The sequence below is a fragment of the Maniola jurtina genome, chromosome Z, assembly GCF_905333055.1.
Source record: "Maniola jurtina chromosome Z, ilManJurt1.1, whole genome shotgun sequence".
Taxonomy (NCBI): domain Eukaryota; kingdom Metazoa; phylum Arthropoda; class Insecta; order Lepidoptera; family Nymphalidae; genus Maniola; species Maniola jurtina.
Window position 1 is genome coordinate 3,723,535 of NC_060058.1, and position 22,566 is coordinate 3,746,100.

The 22,566-nt window shown below is 36.2% G+C and overlaps 2 protein-coding genes and 1 long non-coding RNA gene across 3 annotated transcripts in view; 1 reads left to right on the forward strand and 2 right to left on the reverse strand.

The window, feature by feature from the left end:
* The first annotated feature begins 1,219 nt into the window (after positions 1–1,219).
* Positions 1,220–22,505, forward strand: LOC123880479. Its single transcript, XR_006799266.1, has 3 exons — positions 1,220–1,230; positions 2,045–2,051; positions 22,452–22,505. It is a non-coding gene; the product is annotated as an uncharacterized LOC123880479 (long non-coding RNA).
* LOC123880474 (sodium- and chloride-dependent neutral and basic amino acid transporter B(0+)-like) lies at positions 4,382–13,211 on the reverse strand. Its single transcript, XM_045928618.1, has 10 exons — positions 13,158–13,211; positions 12,268–12,508; positions 10,960–11,102; positions 10,525–10,568; positions 9,810–9,902; positions 9,070–9,330; positions 7,142–7,349; positions 6,375–6,591; positions 5,600–5,865; positions 4,382–4,895 (listed from the first exon to the last, which is right to left on the reverse strand). Exons 1-10 carry the CDS (start codon positions 13,170–13,172, stop codon positions 4,455–4,457), a joined length of 1,929 nt encoding a protein of 642 aa, XP_045784574.1. The 5' UTR covers positions 13,173–13,211; the 3' UTR covers positions 4,382–4,454.
* Positions 19,222–22,566, reverse strand: part of LOC123880463 (E3 ubiquitin-protein ligase MYCBP2) — a 130,893-nt gene continuing 127,548 nt past the window's right edge. The window contains exons 70-74 of the mRNA XM_045928589.1: positions 22,257–22,364; positions 21,706–21,903; positions 21,217–21,375; positions 20,690–20,798; positions 19,222–20,306 (exon numbers count right to left, since the gene is read on the reverse strand). Coding sequence (XP_045784545.1) covers positions 20,185–20,306; positions 20,690–20,798; positions 21,217–21,375; positions 21,706–21,903; positions 22,257–22,364 — 696 coding nt within the window. The 3' untranslated portion in view covers positions 19,222–20,184. The remainder of the gene's footprint in view (positions 20,307–20,689; positions 20,799–21,216; positions 21,376–21,705; positions 21,904–22,256; positions 22,365–22,566) is intronic.

The following is a 22,566-nucleotide window of genomic DNA, read 5'->3' on the forward strand; positions in this document are numbered from 1 at the left end:
GGGAAAATCGCACTTTGCAACAATGTGCATTACGCGGAATTCACATTTGTTGATGACGCTCCGGTGTCGAAATGAAACGTACGTTGAGCGCGTTTCAGTAGATTTGTAGTATTTGCTTCTTGGTCGTTTGCTTTTCCTTCGTGTCTAGTAATGGCAGTGTGGGCGGTACATATTGCATACTGCACGTTATGCCTACCCATACAAAGTATCTATTAGAGGAGGTTGTTGCAAGCTTGCTGTTTCATGTATATCATGAACTTTCACATGGCTCCCGCTCGCTTAAATCCAACTTTAGAAAATCTAGTATCACTGAACTAACTGAAAGCATTTTAAATCTTTTTTGCTAAAAACATTCGTGAGTGTTTTAAGGGTTTGGAAATGCACACACTTCTTCGTATTTTTAAAGTACTAGGTACCGCGCCTACTTTGGTTTGTATAGGTACGCACCGTGACGCAAGGTATCGTCGCGCGTTCTGTTTATTTCAGCCTTAAGTTCTTATATGATTAAGTATTAACTACCTACTGCACCCACGACTTAAGGGGAACTTAACAGGAAGGTGCTAATCTCGTTTCACAACTTTTAAGATAACGACGTACCAATTTTAGCAACTTGGCGTGCTCACCAAAAATTTTTCGTACTGAATGGAGTCACCTGATAATTCTCGCTAAATAACGTACCTATATAAGTTTGGATTGAAGATTATGGAACCAGACCCACGCTTTTTTGATTTTTTTTTTTCATTATATAGGTAATAGGTACGTATCTGTAAGATAATTATTATTAGAGGTTTATATGAAGCTTAGCCTAATAAATATAAGGATTAATAATCTAGGAATAAGAGTATGAGAGGTACTGTACGTTACTTAATGTAAATAGATCGAAATATGTTCATGTAGGTAGGCGATCACGATTTTCACGCAGTTTTGCATTTTATGATAATATGTATAGTACGCAACATGTTGAGATGGCAATTGGGGTACGAGGCGGGGGACGCCTCGCACACCCACATGTCATGCACCGCGCCAATTTAGCGCGTGGGTTATATGGGTGTCCCCATTCCAATTGCCATCTTGACCTGTCGCGCACTATACTATATATAATGATAATAATAGTAGTCCACAACTAATAGGATTCTAGCGGTAATAAAAAAAATATGTACCTGGTACTATAAAATTGCTGGGGAATCATAAACTGATACGATATTTTAGATAAATTCTTGTATTCTGTAAGTAATTAATTAATTATTATACCTATGTGTAAGGTTATTTTTAAAAACTGATTTGAGTTGTCAAAAATAATATAAAATTATTAATTTATCTAATGCAGGTAGTTTGATAAAATCAATATTTCGCTCATTCGATGTCATACAATCTGTTGCTAGGAGGCCAACAAGATTGAACTTGGATAAATACGGGTGTTTCGAAGGTTTTAGTTGAGTCTCCTTCCGAGATTCGGAGCGATATCGCATATTTTCGGTATTTGGATTGTGAACTGGATAATTAGATGTTGTGATAGCAATCACGCTCTAATTAAATTACTTATTTTGGCATTAGTTTGTTTAGATTAAAACTCTCGGATAATCTTACACATTGAACTTGTGTTTTTTGTGTTGTTTTTGGAGAGGACATTCCAATAATTCGATAAAAAATATTTAAATAATACCTGCTTTTCTGAGTGACGCCAATATATGGTAATATATGCACGTAATATAACTTTATAGCAGCTCAAGTATGATTGAACTTTATATGTAGGTACATTATTAGACAAAAAACTTGCATTAAAGTCAGTGGGTTAGAAGGTCTTATAAAAATCATTCAAATCTTAACAATTATTGACCATTTATAAAGTTTAGTCATCATTATAAATATGCAGATTATGTCCATTTCAGTCATATTAATCACTTGTTAATCGCTTCATCGGAATAATAAGTTAATATGTTACGTCGTATTTTTTTCTACATTGATTTGTCACTTGGAAAATTTTTCTTCATCATCTCGATCCATTGCTGGCCCACCGCATAGGTTTCTATCTCAGAATGAGAAGGCGTTGGGTTGTAGTCCACCAGACCAAGTGCAGATTGACAGACTTCACACAACTTTGAGAATATTATGCAGAACTGTCAGGCAAATAAGTTTTCTCACGATGTTTTCTTTTACCGTTATAGCAAGTTGTAATTGCTTAGAACTCAAATAATTCCAAAAAGTTTGCGGTGAGTGCCCAGGATTGAACCCTGGAATGCAACGGATGTGATTTGAATCTACGACCTTTCGGATTTCAGTCCACCTCTTCACTGTTGATGCATAGAGGCTTCAAAGGACAAAATTTCTAGACATATAACTACAAGAGATATCGTACCTATTTAACGTGTAACAAAGCTGCATTGTTACATTTTCCAATAAGAAAATATAACAATCTAAGTGCCGTCCATTTCAAATAGGTATGATAAAAAGTCTTCCTGCTTCATGGTTGGCGACTTCAAGGTAACGTCAATTGAGGAACAGGCTAACTCTTCTCACAATCATCTAATTAATTCATAGCAGTTCCTGGTAATTATATTTTGATCAATTTTATTGAGCCAAATATTGCCCGATTTCAAGACTTTTTTAGTTCCGAATTTTAAAGAGGATTTCATCATCATCTTTATTATCAACCCATCGTCAATCCTCTACTGAGAACAGGTCTTCTGTGAAAATGAGAAAGGTTTAGGCCATAGCCCGCCACGCTGGCCAAATGCAGTTTAAAAGGCTTTACATACCTTCGAGATCATCATGGAGAACTCTCAGGCAAGCAGGTTTCTTAACAATATTTCCCTTCACCTTTGAAGCGAATGAAATTGAATATTATATGAATTGCTCAACAACTTACGTAACTCCGAAAAGTTACAGACTGCTGCCCGGGATCGAACCATTGACATTCCAAACAGAAGGAGGGCGTCTTACCCACTATGCCATCACGGCTTAGTTTTGAACAATGCCTTTTAGATAGGCATGATTAACCTTAAGCTGCATCATCAGTCATCACTCATTATCAAAGACCAAATTTAATATTATAAGTCCTCACTTACCACCAGTGTATTTTATAATAAGCATAATAAGCATACATATATAATAAGTAATATCAGCGGAGGTACTTAAAATTTCAAACTGCAAAAAAAATCTCCATAGCAATGTGAATTGCCCATCATAGAGTTAAAGCTGCAAGAACATTTTTCGATAATTTTTTTATGAACCTGATTTTTTTTATTAAACTACTGTATATTATATATATATAACTGCGGTATATATACTACTATACTAGAATGGCGACCTCGCACCGGAAAGCGCAACATCAGAAGACCCCTCTGCTAGGTGCACGGATGACATCAACGACGAGCCGCCGCGCTGGATTCAAGCAGCACAAGACCGTGGCGTGGCGTGTGGAAATCGACTTACAAGAGAGCTAACTATGTCTATAGCAAAGACGGTTGATAGTAATAATCATGTTGATGATGACGCTCGTTCCTGCTAGTTCAACCGCTGATGATGAAATAACAAAATTGTATTCAATAGGTGGGTTTATTTATTATTTATTGTTTAGGTACTGACACCCAAATTCGTCCAGCGTACCAGACGTAAAAAGCATAATGAGCAATTATATTTTTCACCACATCCTTTAACTGACGCACTGACTATGCACGGGGAATACGTAATAGGCAAATCTCGAGTAACAAAGGATATAGGGAGGCCTTATTTAGCGATACGGAGTCATCTTTCTCAAGGAAGGTCAACAAACAAGACCGGTGTCACGTAGACCCGGCGAACTGTGGAGAGGCCGAGTGGTCTGCGATTTGATTCATTTCCTGGTCCGTTTGGGAGTTGTCGCTGAAGTAGACAAACAGCGCGGAGGCTTTGACCTGCGATTGTAACTGTACGATGAAATCACCTTGGACGCGCGTTCGCCACTTATACGGGCGGCTTCATACAATTCCTAACATTGCCATCATCATCATGATCAACTGATCACCAGCTCACTAACGAGCACTGGTCTCCTCTCAGAATGAGGAAGACTGGGCCACGCTGGTTAAGTGCGGATTGGCAGACTTCACACACCTTTGAAAACATTATGGAGAACTCTCAAGCATGCAGGTTTTTCACAATGTTTTCCTTTACCGAGCGAGTTAAACTTTATTGCGGGCGGTTTAATTTAGTTAAGAGATGATGTAGGGATCAAATAAAATATAAATATCGTGCTTTCTTATAAATTGTTAGGTACAAAATAGGGATATTGTAATATTCAATTAAAGTCAGAATCCTTCTAAATCCGCTGTTTTATTAAAAATCAATTTAACTATAAATAAATTATAAATAAGGGTAATCCCAGTATCGAATTAGATACACCCATGTACATCTTGTTTCAAAGCGTGACTAGAGATAATAAACACAAATCATACACCATATGCATTTATATGGGCAAGCTATAAATCACTAAAGGTCTTCTTAACATTATTATTCTTTTCTCGATTGCTTACAGAATCTCCGGAAGCAAATTGATCTATTAAAATGTTACGTTTTATATTTTGAAGTTGTACAGTAAGTATTGCATCACAGTCCAAAGACTTGGAACGATTTCTATTCTTTAGATTGTTTTGATTGAGCTCCGCAACAAAGTTTTTTCTTGAAATAACCAATAAATCATCAGAATTTGAACGAATTGTCTTTAAAGATTTGTCTTGGATTTTTCTCTGTGGTCTTAGACTGGAGTTTGCAATGCCGGAGAGCTGTCCTAACTGTTGTCGACGAAACCGCGCTCGAGGTAAGTTTCCATCACCTTCTTCGCGCCTAGCCAGCCAGTAGTGGTGAGTGATCGGATCCCGAGGCCCCCAGTGTCGTGAAGGCCTAAACGATGACTTCAGTTTCTGCAATGAAGGTTGCACATGGTACTTCCTTAAGCATCTAGTACTTACGTAGGTACTCGACATAAAACAAGGAAATGGAGACCGAGGCAAAAGACGATTGCTAAACGAGGTCCCTTGACTTAGGACTTTGCGGAAAAGAGTACAACAAATTCGCGTGCATAAAATATTCGCATTGCCAAAATTAGATCAGATTTTAAATAGTCCTATGTATATAAAATTAATTATGATAATTTCAAAAGTTTTTAAAAAACCTCGACAGTTGTTTGCACTGCATCCTTTTCAGCCTTGTTTATTTTGTTAGTTTAATCAGATTTGTTAAAAAAAATATGTAAGGTGAAAATCGCGACTTTATGAGAATCTAATGACGTACCATTTATCAAAATTGGTTGAGCCATTCAATAGTCACCAAGCAGATTTAGGAACGGGCATACATACAAATACATAAGGTCAACGCCCTTAACCCTTTACCATCAACTCTTAACCCTTCGCTACAGTCGGTTGAAAATAAATTAACTAAAGTCGCTTTGTTAAATTTATATTAAGGTGTAAACTACGGGATTGTGGTTTTTCTTGATTCGCCAGAATGTGTTAGGTACGCAACATCACACTATAATACTATTAAGTACTTATGTATTTACACGTTTACGTATACGCAAGCCTATCACGAAATTAAAAAAATAGAAAAATGTTGTTGCAAATCTTACCCCCAAAATATCATACTGCACTTGTTTTGCCACTGATATAGCAGCAAAAACTAAAAACAGAACCAAAACTGCACTGATGCTGGTAATGATACCCGCTGACTCCCACGGCGCTTCGAGCCAGTCCGGTTTGTTCATAAACCAGGCGATGATCCACCATAGCGTGAATGACATTATGATGCCAGGGACCGAACACCAGCCCCACACCCAGTACTTAGGAAGGTTTCTTCCTAGTAGGAACTCGATATCTTCTACTAACAGTTTCCATCCTGGAATTACAAAATAAATTGAACTGTTACACAGTTTGCTGTAGGTACTAAATACCTAGGTACAAGTATGATGTTATGTTCGATTAAATCGACGACTTTCGTGTTAGCGAGCGTGTAGCGTGTACGTGAAAACTTCACAACGTACGTAACCTCAATTGGGTTCAGTCTGTAGGCAGGCTTACTGCCTCTGAAATTTGGTCCATTTATAAAGACTGGTAATCTGTGAAGGTCTGTAGATATAAATAGATACATGAATACTTTTTATTTGTAAGACAAAAACAAATTAGAAAATAAAAGACAAAAATATCTACTACTCTACTACTCTACTGTGTATTTCGATTCAGTAATACACAGTAGAGGAGTATATACAAAAGATAGCTATATCGTTTTACTAAATGATAAGGCCAACTTTTATTTAAACCTAGCCTATCTATAGTCTATACTAAGAAAACACAGTTTTATTATTAAGAACCAGGCTGAAGCACAGCAGAAGATCACCCTTAACTTACCATAAATAAAAACGAAGGCGCATATTTCAAGTATCGTGGTGAAGCTAACGAGACAAGGGATTACGATATCTTCCATCAATGCCAGAGCTGAGTGTCCAAAAATGCATACAACGAGAGCCCCCGCTGCACCTATCGCGGAACTGCCGACAGATATATGTCGCCATTTGTGCCCTCCAACACGACGAAAACGATCGTACAACGGGTATAGCAAAGTTAGCTGAAAGAAAGAAATTTTGAATTGTCACTCTAATTTTTCCTTCTCATTCTGAGAGGAGACTCACTCAGTTGTAGGCCGGTGATGAGTTGATCATGATGATGATGACACTAATTTTTACAATATATCAAGCAAAATATTTACGTCCATCCGTCCTCAGTCAAAGAAATGTTATCAAGGTTACCAGGAATAGAGATTTGCAGAGGAAACGTGAAAGCCTCACGTTTTTTTTTTTCGATTACCCTTAACTTTATCTAATGGACTAAGAGGCAGCTCGTTCCTCTATTGGACAATACGCAGACAAACTTTCAGCTTTTATAAAATAACGAAGGTGTGGCACGCGCTGCCTCTCTCTGTATACAGAGACTTATATGCTTACCTCGCATACTTATAATTAAATGTTGTAATATATAAAAACATCGTTGATATTTGTCATTATCGTCTCAATTGATTGAATTTACAACCATACCCATATACTCTATCTATATAGGATTTTGTAAAAACTTATAATAGTTAATTTTATTTACCGCTCTGCATTATCAAATATACATACCATAGTAATCATTCCTGAGATGGACAACATAGCGAGCACGAGGATCGACCATGCGGTGTCTAAATTCCTTTCGGCTGATACCTTATAGATCTGGACTATCACAGCCAGATTATTTGTCTCCTTAACCTCAGAGCCTGCCACCGCAAACCAGAATAGGATTCCGAACCAACCAGCCAAAACGTTTGCGCCGACAAACGTCAAAGTTGTCCTACAAATTACAAATCCATACCTTTTATTGTTATAAATGCGACAGTGTATCTGTCTGTATGTCTATCTGATTGTTACCTTTACATAGCTCAGCTGCTGAACCGATCATGATGAAATTTGTCCCAGATATAGCTTGTATACTGGAAACAAAGTAGACGAATATATGATTGACATTTATCCCGGAAAATTAATGAACTTAAACGATTTTTTCAAAAAGCCTAAAGGTGCCCACGCACTCGAACTGCACTGCAGCGGAACTGCGCGTCGCGTCAGCGCCCCGCACGATTTTCTCTCAGCCGCGACGCGCGTACGTCACTGCCGCGCTCAGTGACGTACGTCAGTTCTGCTGCAGGGCAGTTCAAGTGCGTGGGCACCTTAAATCTACACGGACTCAGTGGCGGAGTCAGTTGATTGAATATAATGATAAGTTTAACACTAGGTAATCTATATTTTCAAGGTACCCTAATATTGTACCTAGGATATACTTCAGTTCATAATTTTAGAGTTTATGTGCGTGTGACATCACACTAATATTATAAAGGAGAAAGTTTGTATGTGTGTGTGTGTGTGTGTATGTGTGTGTGTGTGTGTGTGTGTGTGTTTGTTACTCCTTCACGCAAAAACTACAGGACGGATCGGGCTGAAATTTTGAATGGAGATAGATTTTACCCTGGATTAGCACATAGGCTACTTTTTATCCCGGAAAATCAAAAAGTTCCCACGGGAATTTTAAAAAACCTACATCCACGCGAACGAAGTCGCGGGTATCAGCTAGTGTAAAATATGATTGATTCCTTTAAAACAGTCTAAGTAGGTAGGTAACACAAAGCATCGAATAACAGCAACATTAACATTGTACTGACGTAGATACTTACTGAATCTACGCAATAAATAAAGGATTTGAATAATACACAGCTATCAGAAAAGATCTCACTTATTATAATATAATTTAAACATTTTTTCAAGCATTCTGTCTGTCATCATTAGGATTTTAATATTTTGCATAGAATTTTGCTTAAAATAAGAAAATGGCAACAAAAAGAAAACATGGATTTATCGACACGAAATCGATAGCGCGATTTCACTTGCACCGCCCTGTGCGTCATTAAACTTGTCGGTAATGAAGCATTAAATTGCGTTTCTGGGAGGCATCACTCATTAACAAGGCTCTCTCCGTCACTCGCTTCATACAGTCGTAGTTCCAATTTCATTTAAATATTAAGCAACCAAAGTCCATGAAATTTTGCAGACATACTCTAGAAACTAATATCTGTGTCTGTGATGTTTTAGATTTTTCTAAAAATATGTAGTTTTAAAATTACAGGGGCTCAAAGATTTGTATGTAAATTTTTAAAACCGCGTAACTTTGAAACCGAATATTTTAACAGAAATCTGGAAAACCACAGACGTAGATATTAGTTTCTAGAATATGTCTGCAAAATTTCATGGACTTGGTTGCTTAATATTCAAATGAAATTGGAACTACGATTGTATGAAGCGAGTGACGGAGAGATCCCTCTTAAGAGATTTAATGAACATTAGTTAAGTACAGATACAGATGAGAGCTAATTTAATGAACGTCTCTAAGTGCGGTTGTTATTTTCGAATAGTCATTGTCTTAAATAATAAGGAAACCTTCATTTGTTTATGTTATTTTATTTTTGTGTAATATATGGTAAGTGTAATGAAATGAAGTTTAAAAAAACAACCATAATACTCACCACTGAATATTAGTATTGGCGTATATCGAATCGCCAGCGGAAATGAGGTAACCCCCAGCTATCTGGTTAGACAGTAGAACCTGCACCACCGCACTATGCCAAATATTCGGTCGCACGAAGTTAACCCAGTCTTCACTATTAACCAGTGATGGTACATCCTCTCTTTTCCCCACGAACGATAATATTACTACTCCTAGCAAGAGAACTAGAAAACTAAAGGCATAAAAAATCCTTTTCATAAGTTTTACTGGATTGTAAAGGCTGGAAAAGATTTATAGATGATTTAAAAACAGAATTAATAAGATACTTTTTTTTAAGTTTCTCAGTGAAATCTGAAAACGATGCTCGATGATCTGAGGAAGACGTAGGACTCAAGTATTAATCCTCCTTGATTATCACTCGTAGTACATATTGGGAGGCTATTCGTTTTCCGATAAGAAAAAATTCAAAAGAAAAATAAAACCGACTTCAAAAACCACAAATACACTAAAAAGTAAAAAATAAGTTTTGTTTAGTTACACGTGTAATGTACCTAGGTATGAAAAAGAGCTCACATGCGATTTTCAAAAATTCCACGCGGATAAAATCGCGGACATCAGCTATCACCCAGTAGATTATATAAAGACGAATAAACAAACAATAAGGTCCCAAATTTAAATTAGCAGTGACCATAGTTAGATTCGCACTCGTATTGTATACGAAAAAGTGTGATATAACAAAGGACGATAAATTATACTCACATAAAAGGAAACAGTATCCAAAGTGCAATAACAATAAACGCCAGCGCTATATAATATTCTGGCTGTTCACCGATAGGAGCCAAAAAGGTTTCTCTGAAAGAAATATTTGACTGCTTAAGAGTGCTGTCCATGGTAGCTTCAAGTCGAGCGTGAGAGCATGCTCTTGCAATCAACATTTACGGATGGGGCGTATTCAAGAGCAAGATACGAGATGTTTGAACAACTCGAATCAACGTATACTCCGACGCGTTTAGCATAAATTTCTCTATGAGATTTTGTAAACATAGTATTCAACTATTGTTAAGCTGCAGACACATTACCGTACAATAGAGTGCAGCTCAAGTGTCCGCACACCATTGTACCATGGCAAACTAGTGCGCACGTCGTCATAATTATACGTAGTATCATAAAATGTATAACTCCATTCGCTTTCTGTTCGACACGGTAGACGTATAAGTAGGTAATGTGTTTGCACCTTAAGGGTGAGGCCAAACGGACGTAATTTTTTGAGTTGTAAGTCGCGTAATTTCGGTTGCGTAATTTCTGCTGCATTCAGTTTCATACAAAAGTTCAACTCATTTTGCGTCGCCGTGTGGCACGAACTGGACTTTTGTATGAAACCGAATGCAGCAGAAATTACGCGACCGAAATTACGCGATTGACAACTCACAAAATTACGCTCGTTTGGCCTCACTCTAAAACGAATTGAACTTACTTTAAACAGCTTGTTGAGTTATAAACAATTTCTACATCACCTTCCTGCAATAAAATACATATTTTACTTCAATTACAATCATTTTCAAAAGAGTCGAATTTTAATAAAATATTTGTATACTTAAATAATAACTCAAAATTTAAAAAAAAAACCCGACACAAAAACCTCTATAGGAAAACCAGAAAAGAGCTGATAACTTTCAAATGGCTGAACCGATTTTCTTCAATTACAGCTAAGAACACTCTCGATTAAGCCACCTTTCAAACAAAAAAAACTAAATTAAAATCGGTCCATTCGTTTAGGAACTACGATGCCACAGAAAGATACACAGATACACAGACACAGATACACACGTCCAACTTATAACTCCCCTCTTTTTGGGTCGGGGGTTAAAAAGAAATAGAACAAAATATGAGAGATATTAAGGCAACTTACCGGTGTTTCTAAACGTACTGAGCACTCTAACATAGTAATAGGATTGTTTAATGTATGAAATATGTATGTGATAGTGATCGCTACATAGACGACCGTGTATAAAGCGCATATGAATGATATCAACAGTCTAATAAATCCAACTCCTGAAAGAAAGAAAGTAAATAGCTAGTTCAGGTATATCTATAACAATTGCCCACGTTTACACTATTGTGTAAACGTGGAAAACGTGTTAACCGGGCTCTCTCCGTCACTTATACTCCATACAATCGTAGTCCCAATTTCATTTGAATATTAAAGCAACCAAAGTCCATGAAATTTTGCAGAAATATTCTAAAAACTAATATCTATGCCTGTGGTGTTTTAGATTTTTCTAAAAATATGTAGATTTAAAATTACAGAGGCTCAAATATTTGTATGTGAATATTCAAGACCGCGAAACTTTGAAACCGAATATTTTAACGGAAATCTGGAAAACCACAGGCATAGATATTAGTTCTCGGAACGTTTCTACAAAATTCCATTGAGTATGATTGGATAGTATTCCAATGAGAGACGAAATACGTTTGTATGGAGCGAGTAACAGAGAGACCCCTCTTTTGACTAAGGTATTCTTCAGCTGTTAATAATGGTATTTAATATTTATAAATTCATAGTTTTATCTGGATGTATTACGGCGCATTTACATTAGGTCAGGGGCCGAATACGTAAATCGATTAAATTCGTTTATCTATGCTCATAATTATCTTAAAATCCTGATTGTGAAATCAAAATGTGTTATTTTTTGACATCTTAAGTATATTCACGTACCTACTGTTATAAATATAAATTAGATCGATGAGACGAACTATATCAATTTAACCGATTGGTTACCGTTTGTTAACATATGAAGGTGCCTGTATGCGTTGTTGTGACCCGTATCAGAATTTGTTCGTTTACAATATTGGTAACCGAAAACGAGTAGTGCCCGAATACGGCTAACGGCAATGAAATTACACATATGAAATAAAATAAATTCTTACCTAGATAAGTACGTTACTAACGAATCCAAAGTGAAGACTAAAAACTGCTTACGACACGCCATTGGTCAAAGTAGAGGACAATCTCTTCTACTCTCGTGATTTGTATCTTCTGTCTAACTCATCACCGACCACGAATTTTATGCGCCATGTAAATGAATTACGCCATGTCTATGTATAATGTCACTAGCCAACGGAATTACAAGTTACACTATACTTACTCGATGATTGAAAATGGCCTGCGATCGAAACAATGTAAAAGAGCCATCAGGGGATTAAAATAATCTGGTACCTTTGAAGAATGGTACGGCCCTCCATATTCCCACAGCGTCTTGTTGACTGAGCTGGCCTACAGAGAGCTGGAGTAACGCCGCAGGGAGCGCTATTAGTACCGCAGCAACTGAAGTTACAACAGCGCTGGTTAGTCCGCCATAGCGAAACGCGTCTCGTGGTGCACGCCAGCTACTGCCGAAACTCAGAGCAACGGCCAACGTGCATAGGTGAGGTTGAATCGATCGCCAACTTAACACGTTCTGGAATCATGGTTTTTAACTTATTTGTTCGATGACATTAATGATATTATATCATCACTAGAGAATGCCCGCGACTTCGTCCGCATGGATTTTAAAGATCCCGTGGGGAATGTTTGATTTTCCGGGATAAAAAGTTGCCTATGTTCGTCAGTATAAGCTAACCCTGTACCAAATTTCATCAGAATCGATTAAACTGTTGGGCCGTGAAAAGGTAGCAGACAGACAGACACTCTTTCGCATTAATAATATTAGTATGAAAGCATAGATTATCTACTATATTACTAGAGATAGATGTGCGACTCCAGATTTATTTTTCCAAGTTACGCGTGTGCTCTCAGTGCTCATTTACCACTATTTATCATAGACTACTATTTATCCCGGAAATTCAGTTTCCACGGGATTGTTAAAAGCCTAAATCCATGCGGGCAAAGTCGCGGATATCAGCTGCAGTAATGTTTAAATAAAAATGATTTTTTTCTAAATAAAATATAATATCTTTTGTTTTAGCCACACGACACCATAGGTACCAAACAAAAGTTAAGAATCATTTTATATTGTTTTGGTAATAAATGGGAATGTTTAGAAGACGAAAACGTAGGTAACTACAACTAGGTAGGTATATTATGTACAAATATTTTATAAAGCTTACCTTAAAACTGTTCATCCTTCCTTGAAACTTAGCCACACATGAATCTCACATAGCATTAAATCACATAACTATTGATTGATAAAGATGTCCATGGAGCGTTTTATCCAAACTCCGTGGCCGGCCCAGATACTTCTGAGATAACAAGATATCGGATGTAACGATGAATCGATCTCTAGATCAACTTATCAGATATTGTGTGAATTAGCAAGTTCCTAGTTTTTTTTTATCCTATAATTACCTACTTAGGTACCGTGAAACGGTCACTCACAATAGAACCTCGCGAATTGTCCAAACACTAACAATACTACTATGTGCATAGTAAATAATTATATCATAAATTGACCCGTTGAAAAAATCGGGCAATTATAATAATAGGTAAGTACTTATGTCGTTTATGTCAGTTTTTATGATCTTTCAGCAATATTTCACTGACTACTTTGCTCTATCCACGGAGTGAAATTAGTATAGGGCGCTCTCTGTTGCGTAATCCCATACAAATGACAGAGACATAAAATTCAGTGGTCTAACCATTTCGAGACACAAACGAACCTATGTTTTCGAATTTAATTCCGAATGTTTTTTTGAAAACATACGATTAGGTTCTCATATAGAGTAGTAATTAGGTACGGAAAGTGTAGGTTCGCTTGTGTTTGGTTGGTCAGTGACCAGTCAATTTTCTATGGAATTATGTAACAGAGAGCTCTACATTAACTTCCTCTGTAAGTAGATAGGTATAATTTTGAACTTCGACTAATCCATACCTAACATATTATTTTCGACTGTACTTCTGCCCTATAACGAATCTAATCCCGACTCTAGAGAGTCCAGAATCTGTCCCACGAGTAAAGGATTTTATGAATACGGAAGTCTGTCTGCTAGCTTTTCAGGACTCATCCGTTTAACCGATTTTGACGAAATTTGGCACAGAGGACATCACACTATTATAAAGGCGAAACTTTGTGTGTGTGTGTGTGTGTGTGTGTATGTTTGTTACTCCTTCACGCAAAAACTACTGGACGGATTTGGCTGAAATTCGGAATGGAGATAGATAATATCCTGGATTAGCACATAGGCTACTTTTTATCCCGGAAAACCAAAGAGTTCCTACAGGATTTCAAAAAACCTAAATCCACGCGGACGAAGTCGCGGGTGTCAGCTACTACGCTACTACTTATCTATGGTCCCGGAAAACCAGAGTTCCGGGATTCTTAGTCTTAATCGACAAGGACGAAGTCGCGGGCTTCATTTAGTGGATCATAAAACACACTAAAATTCTGTTTTTCTTTGCAGTTAATTTTGATTAAAATACGTCAGTTATCAAGCGAATAGTGATTGGAAATGGTTTTTAGAAGATTTTAATTCTTGGACTTTCATCTTTATTATGGTCAAACAGATTTTTTTTGAATGAAATAGTTATTTAGTGAAACAGCTTAGCTTCAGCACACGACTCCAAACTTTAAACTCGATCAGTTATTTTCACTCCATTTGCCTTTTCGCTTGACAACTCAATATTAGAATATTGGAAATAAAAAAAGTATTGGTTTTGTAAGCTTTATTGAAAAATTTCTTACCTAGTTCGTAACCTACAATTTGTTTCATAGTATAGAAGACTAAAGTGCACCCAATATCATAGTAGCAGGACATATAATTTCACGTGAAATACGATAAAATAAAAACTATTTCCTCATGTACGCCAAATGTATCCATTCCATGTTCGACAGATAGATAATTATCAGGAAAATATACCAATTTCACGTGTCAAATAATAACTGTACACTTTCCGATATCAATGTAATGAATTGCCGACATAATTCCTTTCCTTCGAAAGTGAGTATTGAATCAATTGAGAAGAGAACGAGGAGAAATTTCTCAACAGTTACAATTATTTATTGAATACAACATCGATATTCTAATAAACCTGGTAACCTATTACCGTTTCAATAATTTCTCCAAATCATTCCATCGTTAAAAGTTGTTTTATTCAATCCTTTTTTGCGAATGAATATGCAAGCTGAATTTTCCGCATACTATATTTATTATAAGTATGAATGCATAAGGGCTAAGCTCACGTGCTCGTCGGACTGCTTGATATTGAATGAGCCCGACTAATTTCGAACCTGTCTGGGGTCCTTTTTCAATGGGCATCTACTCACGAGGCGGCGAAAAGGAGACGCGAGCCAAACTAGTCGAATATACTTCGATAAACACGTGCGTTTAGTCATCATACATTTATATTTATTAATTTACTATAAAATACCATATTTTCAGTGGAGATATTATTGATACACTTTGTCTGTATATATTGCAGAATGTATTAACTGGTACGATATTAGTCTATGCAGTACCATAGCTATAGGACACAACACCAAGTGAAACTTTTCATGAAAAACTTATAATAAAGAAATATAGCAAACGTGTTTATCATCGAAAAACTATATCAAATACTTTAACAAAATGAGTCTCAAAGACAAAAAAAAGGTATGAAAGTTTAAACAATCATAAAATAAACAAAATAAATATATCAAACGTGTTTATTATCGTAAAACTAAATTTTATACTTTTACAAAATAAGATCACAAGCCAAAAAAAGCACGACCAGTGCACGTTCTATATGAAAGTTTAAACAATTCTAATAATCGAACTAATTATATCCAACGTGTTTATTATCGTAAAACTAAAGATGGTTTTACAAAATGAGATCACAACGCGACAAGTGCACGTTCTGTATGAAAGTTTAAACAATCATAATAATCAAAATAAATATTTCAAACGTGTTTACTGTCGAAAAACTAAATTTGATACTTTTACAAAATGAGATCACAAGACAAAAAAAATATTCGACAAGTGCACGTTCTGTATGAAAGTTTAAACAATCAAAATAAATATATCAAACGTGTTTACTGTCGCAAAACTAAATTTAATACTTTTACAAAATGAGATCACAAGACAAAAAAAAGTACGACAAGTGCACGTTCTGTATGAAAGTTTAAACAATCATAATAATCAAAATAAATATATCCAACGTGTTTATTATCGTAAAACTAAATTTGATACTTTTACAAAATGAGATCACAACACGACCAGTGCACACGTTCTGTATGAAAGTTTAAACAATCATAATAATCAAAATAAATATATCAAACGTGTTTACTGTCGAAAAACTAAATTTGATACTTTTACAAAATGAGATCACAAGACAAAAAATAATAATTCGACAAGTGCACGTTCTGTATGAAAGTTTAAACAATCAAAATAAATATATCAAACGTGTTTACTGTCGCAAAACTAAATTTAATACTTTTAAAAAATGAGATCACAAGACAAAAAAAAGTACGACAAGTGCACGTTCTGTATGAAAGTTTAAACAATCATAATAATCAAAATAAATATATCTAACGTGTTTATTATCGTAAAACTAAATTTGATACTTTTACAAAATGAGATCACAACACGACAAGTGCACACGTTCTGTATGAAAGTTCAAACAATCATAATAATCAAAATAAATATATCAAACGTGTTTACTGTCGAAAAACTAAATTTGATACTTTTACAAAATGAGATCACAAGACAAAAAAAATTCGACAAGTGCACGTTCTGTATGAAAGTTTAAACAATCATAATAATCAAAATAAATATATCTAACGTGTTTATTATTGTAAAACTAAATTTGATACTTTTACAAAATGAGATCACAACACGACAAGTGCACACGTTCTGTATGAAAGTTTAAACAATCATAATAATCAAAATAAATATACTAAACGTGTTTATTATCGTAGAACTAAATTTGATACTTTTACAAAATGAGATCACTAGACAAAAAAAAGTACGACAAGTGCACGTTCTGTATGAAAGTTTAAACAATCATAATAATCAAAATAAATAATATATCAAACGTGTTTATCATCTTACAACTAAAAATACTTTTACAAAATGAGATCGCAAGACAAACAAAACACGACAAGTGCACATTCTGTGTGAAAGTTTAAACAATCATAATAATCAAAATATACCCGTGTTTACAGCTGTTATAAAACTAAAAATACTTTTACAAAATTAGTTTCCAAGACTAAAAAAGCAGGACAAATACATTTTAGGTTGTGGTTTCCTAGGATAGGATAGAAACTAGGAAGTGATCGACTTTAGTGTCGGTATTCGGTGCTGTATAGCGGACTCCTTATGACGGCAACACTGTCCTAGGAAACTAACACTAATTATACGCGAAATATCGAGATGGCAATCGGGGTATGAGGCGGGGGGAGTGCCGCGCACACCCGCATGTCACCCTAGCTATCACGCACCGGGTTTCTTTTTCAGAAGGAACAATAAGAATTAAAAAAGCGTTATCACTTTTAACCATACAATAAATACTTAAAGCAATAACTTGTACTTAACTCAATAAGGTACAAAGTATTTTCTTAAAAGATATATAAATCATAAACGCTTTTATATGATATTATGATGAAACAATAATATAATTAAATCATAAATTATGACTGGGACCGATCTCACAACATCGATTATACGTTCTATTACTACTACAATTAATATGGTATATATCATGATAATAATATAAAAACGTTTACACATATAGTCGGATTAGTTTGTATCCGTTTTGATGAATATTCGTAAGTAAAAGATTTGTTTATTGCACAAAGTAATATAACATAAATATCAAAAGTAGAAAACAAGTAGGAACATAATTCGGTGAAATATCTCCTAAGCGGAAGCAACGGAGTACATTTCTTTTACCGAACTGGTAATAGGTACATATTATCAGTTATGTATATCAAGAATATAACCAATGTTTTAATTCGGTAGATGACCATGAATCGAAATGTTCACTTTTTCATATGTATTGAAATAGTAGTTAGTAGTAGAAATAATGTGGCGTTAGTTATATGAATATTTAAATAAAAATATTCATAATAGTGATATAATATAATACATATATGGCATATATTATGTGGCATATCGCCGACGAACGCGGGCCTGAGCCAGTCCGAAGCTTTTGGGATGGGAGCCCCAGCACCTCCCATCATATTATGTTTAAATAATTGGCATAAGCGACTTAAATCACAGACTAGCATTTTTAAGTATGCAGAAACTCCCCTCATATCACTCGAATCACATTAATTAAATAAAATTTTATTTGTCTGGCTAAGATTTAAATATCCGACTCGCATTTTTAAATCAGTTCGATTGCGTAGCAAGTACCGGTTATTACGTTTTAAATGAACGTTTGTTTAATGCTAACCCTGTTCTATACGCTGAGACAGGCAAGCGTTATCGTAAATGTTTGAATGCTTAAAGTTGCGAGAAGATTTCAAAAGCAAAACAAAAAGAAAAATCGTTTTCAAGTCAACAATAACGAGTGTGGAATGAATCTCATTTCCAGGTAAATCTGAGTATTTTTTTCTGTTACGAGTATTGTTTTTAAAGCTGCAGATATAATATTATATGGTATATCGAATATCGACCAATCAGAGCTCACTTCAAGTGTCAGTACACTCGAGCGCCCAGACAAAATGTGTTCCTCATAAACAAATGAAAATTAATATAAATCACTCCTGACAATTGACTGAATAGGCACCTTTTAGGCAGGCGCGCTCCACCTTAGGCTGTATCATCACTTACTATTTGGTGTGATCGCAGTCAAGCGCGTGCCATTTAGATAAAATATATGATTGATAACCTGTCATCTTTACTCACAAGTCACGTCACGATACAGTTTTCAACACCTCAGTATGTTGCTTGCACGCTAAAATCTCAAACTTAGAACCTGGCATTTGCTTTTAGTTTCTCCAATTCAAAATAATGAATAACGGTTTAGATTCACTATAGATAATAAGCTATCCATTAAAATGTAGACTTACATTACGACGCAATTACGCCTATCTACGTTTTAACTAAAAACTTAATCATTTTTGACAACGTATTCTTTTAGGTATAATGCGAGTGCACAGCTGTATGATCATTTAAAAATTGTATAAAGCATCAATTGACTCTACAAGTACACTTAGTATACATTCATTTAAAAAATCACTGTAAAAATTCTTTACTTATAAACGAAACAGCCAATGGATGGTTCGTTAGTTGAAAGTTCTGATTCACCGCTCTAATGGTACGGCTATACTATCGGCATATGGTTCGAGTTCGGGTATATTTACCATAGCGCAAAAGGTAACGCTTTGCAGAACGATTGACGTCTTCGGCCAGATAATCCGCGAAATCACACCGAATCCCGAAAGTGAAACCAAACCATAATCGCAATTGTTGTGATTGGCTGAATTTAGGGTATTTTGCTGTAACTGTGCATTTAAGCCAATAGTGAAAGAGTTTAGGTCAACCAGAAGTAATTGCATTCGTCAAACTACAACTATAGTGCGCGACAGGTTGAGATGGCAACCTCTTCTAGTTGCCGACAGAATAATATCTGAAGTCCTGAAGTATTTATATAATATAATGTTTTCTTTACGAGTAAATTCTTCAATTCAAGCATTTTAAAACTGATGATTGTAGTTCTGTTTAGTGTTGTATTGCCGTCTATTCCAGTCGTTCCAGAATTTGAATCTTACAGTATGGTCATAACCACATTTATGTACATCTACATCAGCAACAGATTTGATGTTAAAATTTTACTAGTAGTTAACAACGAAACTATTAAATTTTAACTAAATTTACAATTTTATAATCCTTCTCCATGGAAACATCCAGAAAGTATGGCGGGCACAGTCGCTCACTCGCTATGTGTCAACTGTCGTGTTGAAAGTACAGTTTACCTTAGATTAAGGCCTAAAATCATACTTTTGACATGATATTTGACACATAGGGCAAAGCAGAAGCCAAAGATGTGGAAAACATAGAACAGGCTTGGAACTTAGGTCTGCAGTCCTAAGTTTCAAGGGTGAATCATAATCTGGAATGGTCGGTCATTTCCGGCGGGGTGGGACACGAACAATAGACGGACATATTGTGGAGCAGAAACCTGCGCCAGAAGGAAGACGGAAAGCAGGTCGGTCACTTAAAACGAGTGCGCGTGGCGACATACGCCGCAGCCGAGCGCAAACTCTTCGCCAGTTGGTGGATGCTGCACGTGCAATGGACACTCGTCCGAGGTGCCTGGCAGTTGTTCACCCTTCGGACCTGTCCAACAAACAAGACATACTTCAACACCTATCACTACTACTCTAGGCCCAATTGGGCTAGAACACAGAGCCGTAAAACCAGTTTAAAAAATCTAAGTGTAATGTGTTTAAATAAATATTGGAATAATTAGTACATTTGTTGTGATGTCAACTCTCAAGATGTAATACACAACACAGCACTAGTTTTGTTAGTTTTGATAAATGTTTATGTCAACTAACACAGACTGCTGAAATTTCAGTCCTATCGTAGTCTTTCTTCGTGACTCATTGTTTGTTAAAAATACTTATTCTCGTATAATGATTGTACGAGTATCATTGGAAAGTAAATAGAGTAATTGTTTACAAGCGATTTAAAAACATAAATATCAAAAAAATAAATACCGGCAGGACATTGCGGCAGGAGATGCCTGGGAATGTTGGTGACGCGTTGGAAATCATCGTGGCACGCGTTGCAGAAGTGCGACGTCCCGAAGCAGAAGAATACCGCTACCTGTCGACCCAGACACAACAATCATATTTTAGTGACAGGGATGGTGTTGGGCAGTATTAAAGGAGCGTAAAAATGTATTTTGGTGCATTGCAACTTTACGCGTCAGTGCACAAGCGTCACTATTTATATCAACAGTAAGTAAATTCTTAACACCACTTGGTTGACCGATATAGCTTCCTGTATCAAAATTTTCCTGTGCTAAGACAGTTAAGCAATGCCTTCTTTTCAACACAGCCTAACTTTAAGTTCAATTAGTGATGTATGGCACAATTTATAAATAACTTTTTCTGTATTCCTTTCAAAAATCTATGTAGTGTAGCAATTTTTGCTATTTACAAAAAAAAAACTGAGCTTATAATTTTCAATGAATCGAAACCTAGTGAAAACAACATGAAAAATTACAGTCTACAGTACTCACAGAGCAACAGTATCGACATTTGTACTCCAAGAAGTCTGCTGCATGCTTCGGGCAGACGCGCGCGCCCGCTACGTCACTGCAGGCGCCGCAAACTAGTTCTGTGGGCTCCCACCAGCCGCTACTCTCCACTTCGCAACGCGCAAGCCCGCCGAAATACGCCTGCACAATACCTTACACGTTAAAACTAAACCAAATTAATGGAATTAAAAAATAAAAACTAGGCTACAATGTGCAGGAAAAACAAAGTGGGACCAAGCTAAGTCGAAAAGAGCGGCTTTTTTGACCGACTTCGAAAAAAGGAGGAGGTTCTCAATTCGTCGGAATCTTTTTTTTATGTATGTTACCCAATTACTCTAAGACGCCTGGACCGATTTGGATTTTTTTTAAATTTTATTTGTCAATCATTCATTCCCACTTACAAAGTAAACCTATGTGTAATAACGAGTGAAATCGATTAGCACCGCATCGTTTCGATTCGTTTCATTATACCTTTCCGCATTTATGGCAGACGTAATACGCGTATCGCTCCATGGCATAGGTGGCGGGGTCCGCGAGCGAGCGTCCGCGCGAGCCGCCGGCGCCGAGCCCCTCGTACTCCAGCCGCATTAGCGCCTTCCGACGCACTTCATCGCACAGGCGCCGTATCGGAGCCAACAGCTCTTCTAGGGTCCAGTGTACCATATCCTCCTGTGCCACCAATTCGTTTAGTTAATCATGTATCTAAGTACTTCCAAAATCAAAACACCTCTTGGTTTTTTGTTGGTCATATCTCCTAAATTGAGTTATTTTGACGTCATAATATAGCCTCTATCACACGAGACAGGATTTATATTAAATTTAATGTGTAGTTTGGCAATAATAAGGGAATCGATAAATTGATAAACAAACAAACACACATACATAGCTGCCAAAAAACTCAGTCTAACTAGTTGGGTATAGAATGGTCTTGTATTTAATATAATCATCTACACGAGATAAGATTAGCCATATAATTACTCTACCCTATAATAGTATATTATTGGGTCCATTGAGTCACTGACCTTACAAATGGGACACTGTGCGAAAGAAAACGTTATTCGTGGCCCCACCCACTTGTTTGCCAAGACTTTCTTGCAGCAGTGCAGATGGAAAACATGTCCGCAACTTAGCTGTAAATAAAAATTCCATAAATAATACTCTTTAATAAAACAACTGACCAAGTAGGTACAGGAGTGACAACGGAATTCATAGTGAAGATAGAGGCTTATTTAGAGGGCAAATCAGATGACATGTGTCATTCACAACTTTAATTAAAACTAAAAAAAAAAAAGATTCCGACGAATTGAGAACCTCCTCCTTTTTTTGAAGTCG